General features: G+C 40.1%; 1 protein-coding gene across 1 annotated transcript; it reads right to left on the bottom strand.

The window, feature by feature from the left end:
- Nucleotides 1–668: 668 nt before the first annotated feature.
- frk (fyn-related Src family tyrosine kinase) lies at nt 669–10,324 on the bottom strand. The gene is made up of 8 exons (XM_058050825.1): nt 9,777–10,324; nt 5,956–6,077; nt 4,987–5,150; nt 4,713–4,881; nt 3,953–4,111; nt 2,837–3,018; nt 1,892–2,051; nt 669–1,806 (listed from the first exon to the last, which is right to left on the bottom strand). Exons 1-8 carry the CDS (start codon nt 10,166–10,168, stop codon nt 1,598–1,600), a joined length of 1,557 nt encoding a protein of 518 aa, XP_057906808.1. The 5' UTR covers nt 10,169–10,324; the 3' UTR covers nt 669–1,597.
- Between the last annotated feature and the right edge of the window lie 252 nt (nt 10,325–10,576).

Here is a 10,576-nt window from a genome sequence, read left to right as displayed (position 1 = left end):
TAACCCTGCGGATCCATCAGTACATGTGACATCAGTACAGACGAAACATGTGTTTTCATGCGGTGCTGTTATTTTGACGGGACATTGCACTACTGGTTGATCAGAAATGTTTAAAATAGACTGTAATGTGTATTCCTCAAATCAATGGGGTTTTTTCCTACACCACTTAAATTATGCTCGGTGATTATGCACGGTGCCAACGTAGGCTACTGCCTAGCTGTGATTGGTCGGCTTTTCTTATTACATTTCCGGGTTTTCCCTCTCGGCGAAGCGCCAAAAGTCCGCCATAATAAAAAATCCCCAACAAATTGAGGCACGTCTGAGCAAAAAAGTTTGCAAATAAGAGCACCTATATAATAGTCACACCGAGTTTGATGCTCTTTATGTTTTATTACCAACAGTAGTGCTCGGTTGACTTCATAACATCGATGTTACAACGTCAACAGGTCGTTACGTTAGTTCTGTCTAAGGCGCGAGAGGGCAGTGGACTCAAGACGCCGTGTAGTGACGTCACTGCCGCATAATTCAGAAACCACTTCCGCCTATTACCCCGTGAAGGGTCAAGCATTCTGAATAAAAGCACAATAATACAACACGGCACCCCAATGTACATCAAATGAAGTAAAATTATATTTAAATGTTCATTTATTTCAATAGTGCAGTTTAAAATGGTAAGTTCTTATATTGTGTAGATTCAGTGCATACAAAGTGAAATATTTTACCAGATTTCTTGATCGTCAGCAGTCGGGGGAGGCTGGTCATGATGAAAAAATGAAACAAAAAATATTTGTCCATTGAACTGTATTATAAATGGAATATCTAAACAAGCAACCTGTACTGTATGAAAAACTCCAAAGTCGGCAGTGCCTCACCAGCCATGAACCTGAACCAAAACATCAAAAAACTACATCATTCTTTATGCGTTCACTTCATTGTTTAATTTAACACAATAAAAAATACAATTTAGTAAGGTTATCTAAACACTGATTTGACTTGAATATATTAAAATGTACAAAATCACCACATCTTGCGGTTATATGGTTAATTATACACAATTAGTCAAAGTGATGTAGCTTACTTGTATCTGCAAATCAGCAAAACAAGCAAGCGAGTGCAATGACGGAAGAGCCATGCTGGATAATGAAGCTGAGAAGTACAGAAAGAAGGCTTGTGCTGATACACAGACCAACGCCATAGAAGCCATCGAAGCTGCCATGAACAAGGACCATGCTTTCCATACTAAAAGTGCACGCAGGCTGTAAAACATTACACGCCCGGAATAGTCTCACATTACTCACTACTGAAGCAATCTGTTAGTTGAGGTAAGGTGTTGTTAGCATGAATCACTCACTCATGTCTTTTGTCGACAGTGGAAAGAATGTGCACGAGGAAGAATAGCAAGAAGAACCGGTTTATCGAGATGGCGAGATAGTCTTTCGGCAGCACTGGAGTCCTTTACGGTAGACTGGAGCAGAAGCTCACAGGGTGCCACTGAATTTGATGGGAGAATTTCGAAATACATACCGAGTACACTTACGGATTCAAGTGATTTTGACTTCATTCCAATACAGATTGGGTCTCTCGTTCTCTGTGGGTACTAATCGCGGGAAGCATCGTCATAAGAGGTCGCGTTCAGCTCAAAGAACTCCTCCAGCTTCCATTGCAAGGTCTCAAATGTCGGCCGATCGTGTTCGCTCTCCTTCCAGCATTCCATCATGATATCATACATGACTCTGGGGCAGTTGGCCGGACAGGACATTCTGTAGCCCAGGGGAACTCTTTGGACGACTTGGTAGTTTGTCATGTCTTGAGGGGAAAAACAAGTACATATAATCAGAGATGAGCAAACATGCTACCCAGTATGACCATTCTGCAAACTTGAGTGTCTTACCCGGGTATGGCATTTTGCCAAATGTCATAATCTCGTAAAGCAAAATACCAAACGACCAGACGTCGGATTTGATGGTGAATGTGCTGCTGTGGATGGACTCGGGGGAGGTCCATTTCACCGGGAATTTGGTACCTTCTCTTGCCTCATATACACTCTCACTCTGGATTGAAAGCAAGACAAACGTTATGTGGACAGAGTGGATGCGTGGAAGACCAAGAAAAACTCAAGGAAAAAATGAAATGCTCCATATCTTTTAGCCGATACTTCTGATTATTTCCCTCATCTCAAACCTACCATATTCTTTGTCTTTTATTGTGTTTGTGTGTGTGTGTTTGGGCAGTCGCTGGTCTGGATTGCTGGGTTGGAACCACTTGACCCAGTTTCTGGTGAGATGATGACCCATTGGCAACTAGCACATTTTCAAAATTTTACAAAAAACAGTAGTAATTTAACAAAAATAAAAGTTAAAATGTTGAGGAAAAAAAGTTGCAATCGACATAATAATACGATGGAGGCGGCACGGCGCTCGAGTGACACAGTCACAGCTAGGAGACCCGGGTTCAATTCCACCCTCGGCCATCTCCGTGTGGAGTTTGCATGTTCTCCCTGTGCATGCGTGGGTTTTCTCCGGGTACTCCGGTTTCCTCCCACATTCCAAAAATATGCTAGGTTAATTGGCCACTCCAAATTGTCCATAGGTATAAATGTGAGTGTGAATGGTTGTTTGTCTATATGTGCCCTGTGATTGGCTGGCCACCAGTCACCAGTCTGACGTTGCATGCCTTCGAGCTACGAATATGCTTGCTTGAGCCTGTGACCATTGCAACCGGATGGTGCGTTGGTTTGCTATCCTCCAGTGCCAAAGTCAAACCTCTGGGCCCCGCTACATCTTTGAGCAACAAAGGACGTGTGAATCAGGGTATGGAGTACGTGTGCATGACAAACCTTAAACACCCTGGCAAGGCCAAAATCTGCCACTTTGCAGATGTTGTTCTCCCCTACTAGCACATTCCTGGCTGCAAGGTCTCTGTGAATGTAGTTCTGCAACTCCAGGAAAGCCATGCCTGATGCCACCTGGGCAGCCATCTCAATCTGGTCAGGGAGCTGTAGTGTGGAACCCTTGTCCTCTGAAAAATATGGAACTCAGTCACTCTTGGTTTTCAGCTAATGTAAATAAACTTATATATTTGTACATATAAAAATTGTATTTAATATCTGTACAGAATGGTAAAATTGATAGTAAAAAATGCAAAAAGATGGCAAAAATACAATTTGTGATAAAGGTGAAAAAAATTTGTGTAAACTTTTCTCTTTTTTTTCGTAAATGTTCCAATTATTTCAACTTTCTTAAATAAATCTTAAATAATCATAGCAAATTTTCTTCTTGTAATATTATGCCTTTATTCCCAGAATATACCCACCCCAACATAATTTCCCAAAAATGACAAATTGTTTTGTTTCTCATATTACAACTTTAAAAAGACTAATGTACTTCAGAATATTTGTATTTATTTGAATATATATATATATATATATATATATATATATATATATATATATATATATATATATATATATATATATATATATTTATTTATTTATTTATTTTGCTATTGAAATGAAAATTTTCCTCATCACATTACGATGAAAATTCTGGCCGTTTTTGCCATCATGTTTTTCCAAACAAATTTTTCAAAAATTGCAACTTTGATTAAATATTATGAAATAATAAAAAAATTGGTAGATTACTTTTTTCTTTAGTTTTTATTAACAATTTAACAACTTTTTTTTTACATTTCTGTGTTATTTATGAATACAACAAAGACGTTATATAAATCATACAATTGCTCAATTTCTTGATTCTCAAGTGACATACATTACTAACACTTTTTCCTAATTTGAGAAGCTGCGGTAAAGAACTCCAATGCCATTTTAGATTCACCATACAATAGATATACGCTGTACATATGCGGATCAAAAAGATGCGCTGTGGCGAATCCGTAATGAAGAAAAAGCCCAAAGAAACAAACTAAAAACATTAAAAATGCTTGTTGATCTTACTTTGCAGGTATTCAAGCAAGCTGCCGTTCTTCATCAGCTCTGTGATGATATAGATGGGCTCCTCCATGGTGCACACGGCGTAAAGTTGGATTAACTTGGCATGCCTTAGTCTCTTCATGATCTGAGCCTCTCTGAGGAAGTCTGCCGTAGCCATGGTACCTTGGGTAGACAAATATTAGGCTGGATTCACATATATACACACACATATATATCGCATCATGTGATCAAATTAGAATAACCCATACAATACAAACATGAACAGGAGTGAACACATGGTCTTTGAATCATTTTAATATGTACAGATAAAGTTCAGCAAATACAAACAAATACAGTAGATGCAGAGTACAAGCATCTGCTGGAAAAAATATTTTCATGAGGAATGCAGGAGGACACCCTTGCTATGATTGGCACAATCAATTTGTTTTTTTATATATCGTGGAACCATCGTTAGAGCCATTAATACATCCGACTTTAACCAAAATGTACTCTAACCAAATCGATTTCAAACCATGTAAATCCAAAAGCCAAAAATGTAAACAAGACCCATTTTTATAAATTTATATCCAGAAAACTATTCTGTATCATTTAGCTTTTTGTGTGGGCCTGTTGCCAGGCAACCACAATGAACATCCAACATTTTGTGATACAAAATACAAACACAGCTGGACTCACACGGTGTATACCAAATTTTGAATAATATTCAGCAAAAAGGCAGATTTGTCTTATATTTGGAAGAGATTTTCAATTGGATGCAGCTTACCGGGTTTGAGTGTCTTCACAGCGACTGGTGTGGTTTCGTTCCAGAGGCCCTCATAAACTTCTCCAAACTGACCTGCTCCCAGCTTATGCAGCAGCTTGATGGAGCGGCGGTCAATCTCCCATTGGTCCACGGTGTTGTAGGACAGGCCATAAGTCTGTGGAGTCTCAATCTACACACAGGGAAGCGGTCATTTCAGGTGTCACTCATTTGCCTTCATTCAGAGCAATTTGCTTGTTGAACATATAAAGGATATAAAGGAACGTATAATGGGTACCTTTTTGCATGGTTCTCCTAGACATACACAGAGTCCATCTGCTTTTGTGGAGTAGTGTTGCACTAACATCTTCAGCGTTTCGAAGACTTTGGCCCTTGTGACAAAGTAGTCACCCATTTCATTTCTTCTTAATTTATAATGCTTCACCCTCCCATCATCCAGCACTGAAAGACAAGACCGCATAGAACTGCATTAGAAAAACACAATACTACTATGAGTTTATTGCGTCAGACATTCTTCTTTTTGGATACGAGGACTGGCGCAAGTGTGATCACGCGCGCTTCTTTCAATACCTTATTTACCTCACATGTTAAAACTCCAACCAATCTTTTGTAGGCCATAACCCTTAATGGCTACCACACAGCAAAAACAAGCATGCTGTCTCACATTCTTCAGCAACACAAGACAATGACAAGCAACAACAGGCGGCTGTGTTTATGTGGTCGAGTCCCCGTGTAGCGGCTCTGCAACGTCATCGTATTACTAAAGAATGCGGCAATGGAATGTTTGAAATAAAACTCCAAAGTCTGACAGCCATTACGAAATGTGTCAATCACATCATTTGCCGTAATTAGGCCAGTGGCTCACACACTTTGACCTGAAGTCATGTAAGCCCCTCCCCCTCTGCACAGGGATGAGACTATTAAATATAATTAAACATTAACTCGGCGGCACTCGGCCATCTCTCTGTGTGGAGTTTGCGTGTTCTCCCCGTGCATGCGTGGGTTTTCTCCGGGTACTCCGGTTTTCCTCCCACATTCCAAAAACATGCCAAGTTAATTGGCCACTCCAAATTGTCCAAATTGTGAGTGTGAATGGTTGTTTGTCTATATGTGCCCTGTGATTGGCTTAGCGACCATAAATATAATAACTAATACTAATAATTAATTATTAGCCGCAAAATTGGAACTGATGTGGCAAGGGCTGATGTTTACGAAAAAAAATGGAAATGAATGTCTTGTTTCTTACGTGAGAGGGAGAGTTCCCCTTTCTGGCTTTCACAGTTCCGGATTAAGAAGGCCCCGTTGCGGTTCTTTCCACTTAACAGCATCTTCTCTGCATCCAGCCTTTTGGTGTCCGGGAAATACCATCTGTAGGGAACAAGAACAAGTTTAACCTCGTAACCAACGCAAAGTCAAATCTATCCATTCAGACTCAGCTGTCAGCTATGTGTGGGATTTTTGGCATCCTTATAAAAATGCTTGGCAGAACGACGACAATGTCAATCAACAAACCTTATCCCGACATGATCAAGCCGGTAGCAGGTTACCGAAATCACGGTCTTTCATGACAGAGCGAGAGAGAGAGAATATTCCCTCTTCCTCTGTTTCTTTCCATCATTATATCTGTTGAACATGCAATTTCCACGACCGTGAGGATGAGCAGTATAGAAAATGGATGGAGGGATGCAACATGCAATTTGACTCTTGAATATGCTTGCATGCTCTCCATTTTGTCGCATTGTCCTGGTTTCACTTTCAAGTTCAGTCTGTACAGTAAAGAAACATGACTAAATATATATAATATAAATAATAAATATACTAAAATATATATATATATATACACTAAATATTCTCTAGAATTTTGGCATGACAGAAAATAATTGAGTAGCACTGGCTTAGGGAAAACAAAGGAAAACAAGAAATACTTTAATTCGGGTAGGCAGTATCCAAAGTGTGGTCTGGGGGCCACTGGCAGCCCACATTTAATTTTTTTTTAATTTTAAATTACATTTTTTTTTGGCCTGTTACTCATTCTGAAAATTTAATTTCACAGGAAAACTAAAAATTAAAGATAAAAAAAACACAAAAAGGAACAATTTGTTATTTTACAAGAATAAAGTTTTCTACTGTATTAGAAAAAAAATCAGAAAAATATTATCCAATGAGGAAAGAACTAATTTCCCAATAAAGTAATGAGGAAAAACAAAAAAGTCATTTTTGTGCAATTTACCAGAGGTGAAAAATGTTATAAAATGTATTATTGAAGATAAATGTGATTATACAAGTAGAAAATATACTGGCCAATGATAACACAAAGTGATTCAGCACATACATGTCTATTTACATAATAAGAATGACTGCAATAAAAAGGACCTGGAAAAAGACCTTAGCACCTAATATAAACTAATGGACAACGCCCTTGAAACAGATAATGGAAATTGAGACATTCCCCTTCAGTATTGGAAATAATATACTCATATTTCTTTCTTATATTCATAACATTTCTACAATGCATGAAATGAAAAGTGACAAATTTTGAGCCTGGTGACATGGTAATATGCACATTGGATGACATCACAAACTTTGGGTCATTTACAGCACGCCTGCGTGAATTTCCATGAAGTAAAATTCCTTATTTATAAATGGAATATATTCATAGAGCAGAGAAAATCCGTGGAACCCAATACAGGAAACAAAGGAGAAAATAAGACAAAGATAACCCAGACTTCCGGAGTGTAAAGTACAGATGGGGTGGGGGTGGTATGACAGAAAACAATTGAGAACCACTGCCATAGATTGTGTGTTTTTGTGTCAGTGAAAAAAATATTAACTTAATACTAAAGATGGATTTATACTTTTTTTTTTTTTTTTAACCCGAACGCTGGCTCCCAAACACGTATTTAGAGGGAAAAAAAAGAGGTGATGACAGAAATTTGAACTCAAGCACATCGAAGAGAGGCAGGGAGAGTCCTGAACCTAATCTAATAATTAGTCACTTTTATTGCAAAGGTTGATCCAAAATCTGTGTCAACGTCAAGCAAGCACAATGTTTTAGAGGGGGAAGAGTGAGTAAAAAATATTTGTTTTGCTTTGTTTTTAATCTAACTTCACCTCATGTTTGGAGGAAACGATTAGCAATTAAATCACATTTTATATCGACCAACATTTTTTAAATAAGACAGGAAAACCCTGTCAAATCCAAGAAGCACAACATTCAACATTCAACATTCTCCATTCTCCATTGACTACTGGTCAGACAGTCTGCGGTACCATTGTCTACTTTTTCAATAAACAGCAAAAAAAATAGACACCCTTTAAATAAGAAACTTGCAAAACAAGAGCGGGAAAATTAATCAGCCGTGTTTATTAATTCTTTACCTCAGAAGTCATCGCAGCAGATAGTCAAGCTACATGTCCTAAAAAACAATTATTAACCACCAACCATTGCAGGGCCTGCGGCAATTATTAACCAGTTCGATATTTTTACAATGTGCCGCAGGCTGCGGGCCATAAATTGCCCCTGGGCCACACTTAGGACACCCTTGAGTAAATATAATAATGTATAATGTAATGTAATAATAATGTATGAAAATCAACAAAATAATATTAATGTTGAACAAGTTAGACACACAACTAGTGTTTTGAAGACAAGCTATACAAGTACCGTATTTGCCACACTATAACAAAAATGCGCCTTTTAATGCGGTGCGCCTTATGCTAGGAGGCCCCTGGGCCGGCGCCAGTTGGTGCCAAAGATTATGTGATTCGCACCACAGCGAGCCACTATGTGACAATCACATAATCTTTGGCGCGAACTGGCCCCAACCCAGTGGACTCCTAGCATCATTGGCGCAACTTGGCTTGCGCCATTACGTTCCAGTGGATTCCAATAGGAGGATTGTTTGCGACATTTGTTTCCACTTGGTTGATGCAATCAATTTCAAACATTTTGAAATATTCTTGCCACCAAACTCAATATTTGCCGCCATTACGGGCCACCACGAGCCAGTTGGGAGGCAGTTTGAGACACTGCGCGCCACTAGGCATCTTATTGGCGACACAGCAAATGGCACTGGCGCGAACTGGCACCGGCCGAGTGGACTCTTAGCATTATATGTGTTCCAAAATCTGTAAAATCTGCAGCGATAAATCAACCTGAGAACGACACTTAATACATTTAGCATGTACGCTTAACATCCGCTATGCCTTCTGCTGTGAAAAGCTAAGTGAATAATATGAATTGAGAGCTTGCTACCATGCCGGCGACCACGACTACCCAACGACAACATACTTCGACAATGTTGTCACGGTGCAACGAAACAAAATTAGAATACATCCACAGCAAGTTAACACATCACGTAAATCAACTACTACTATGTGGGTAATTAACAACATTCATTCATTTTCTACCACGGGCGTGCTGGAGCCTATCCCAGCTGTCTTCGGGCAACCTGGACTGGTGGCCAGCCAATCACAGGGCACATATAGACAAACAACCATTCACACTCACATTCATACCTATGGACAATTTGGAGTGGCCAATTAACCTAGCATGTTTTTGGAATGTGGGAGGAAACCGGAGTACCCGGAGAAAACACCACGCATGCACAGGGAGAACATGCAAACTCCACACAGAGATGGAATCGATAGCGGAATCAAACTCCAGTCTCCTAGCTGTGTGGCCTGCGCACTGACCACTCACCAGCGTGCAGCCGATAAACAACATAACTTTAAACTGTTATTTCCAAGGGCTGCACGGTGGGCAGAGTTGGTTAGGGCTCAGACCTCAACAGCTAGGAGACCAGGGATCAATTCCACCCTCGGCCATCTTTAAAGGCAATACTCACAACACCATTCAAAAATGTCCCATTTAAAATGTGTCGGTATCAGCGATACTGACCCTGTATAGTACTTGGTACTTGGGATCGATACCAATATTGACGCACATCTACAATCTTTATTCAAAACATAGTGACAAAACGACAATATAAAAAGTGTTTTTGTGTATTTTTGAAGAAGAATCAGAGAGCAAAACATTCCAGGAAATAGAGCATATACTGTACTCACGGTTCTGCGTCGATACTCGCAACTGGGGCCACGTAGTTAGCGGGGATGTATCCTTCTTTTGATGCAGAAATCCCAGTGATGGCTTTGGCGAACCACCAGTCTTCTGCACTTGTATCCGCAACGTCCAAGATGTCGCCGGCTTTGAAGCTCAAGTCCTCGCCGGTACGAGCGGAGTAGTCATAAACTGCCACAAAACGATTATGTGCTACGCTAACCGGCTGTTTCACCACTTTGGGTTTTCGCTCGGCGGGGTTGGGGGTTTTCAAGACGATGTCAGGGTTGTGAGGGTTTTCTTTTTTCTGCTCTTTTTTCCCACTTTCGGTTTGATTGGGTTTTTTAAAACAAGCCAGACATCTCTCCCAGCACGCCGAAAACCTCGCTCGGATATCCATGGTCTTCTCAGTCAATCACAGCAAGTCATGGTGCGATCTTCAGGTGATCATGAACACAACAATTGGACTAAATAAACCAATACCGAATGTTTCCGGAAGATCGGCACCCTACCTCGGTGAGCACACCCCGGGTGAATGTCGCTAGCATGACAAACACCTGCTGATGATGAGCCCTGGGGCGTGGCTCTCGCTCAAAGGTGAAGCCGCGCTGCGTTCAGGTGTTGTTGGGGAATCGGAAACTAGGTTGACCGGCGCAAGGTACATTCATTCATTCATTCATTCATTCATTCATTCATTCATTCATTCATTCATTTTCTACCCTCACGAGGGTCTAGATTTCACTAGATTACTAGATTATGTATCCGCAACTGTCCATGAAAACAGTACTTACTAGGAGTGTCACAAGAT

The sequence above is a fragment of the Doryrhamphus excisus genome, chromosome 1 (genome assembly GCF_030265055.1).
Source record: "Doryrhamphus excisus isolate RoL2022-K1 chromosome 1, RoL_Dexc_1.0, whole genome shotgun sequence".
Classification (NCBI taxonomy): domain Eukaryota; kingdom Metazoa; phylum Chordata; class Actinopteri; order Syngnathiformes; family Syngnathidae; genus Doryrhamphus; species Doryrhamphus excisus.
Note: the sequence above shows the minus strand (reverse complement) of the source record. Positions and strands in the feature narration are given on the sequence as shown.

Excerpts from the sequence above, each read along its gene's own strand:
- frk (XM_058050825.1), bottom strand. The coding sequence starts at position 10,168 with ATGGATATCCGAGCGAGGTTTTCGGCGTGCTGGGAGAGATGTCTGGCT. Across the intron at positions 2,052-2,836 it reads GCCTTGCCAGGGTGTTTAAG|AGTGAGAGTGTATATGAGGC; the intron begins GTTTGTCATGCA and ends CTTTCAATCCAG. Across the intron at positions 1,807-1,891 it reads TGGCAAAATGCCATACCCGG|ACATGACAAACTACCAAGTC; the intron begins GTAAGACACTCA and ends TTTCCCCTCAAG.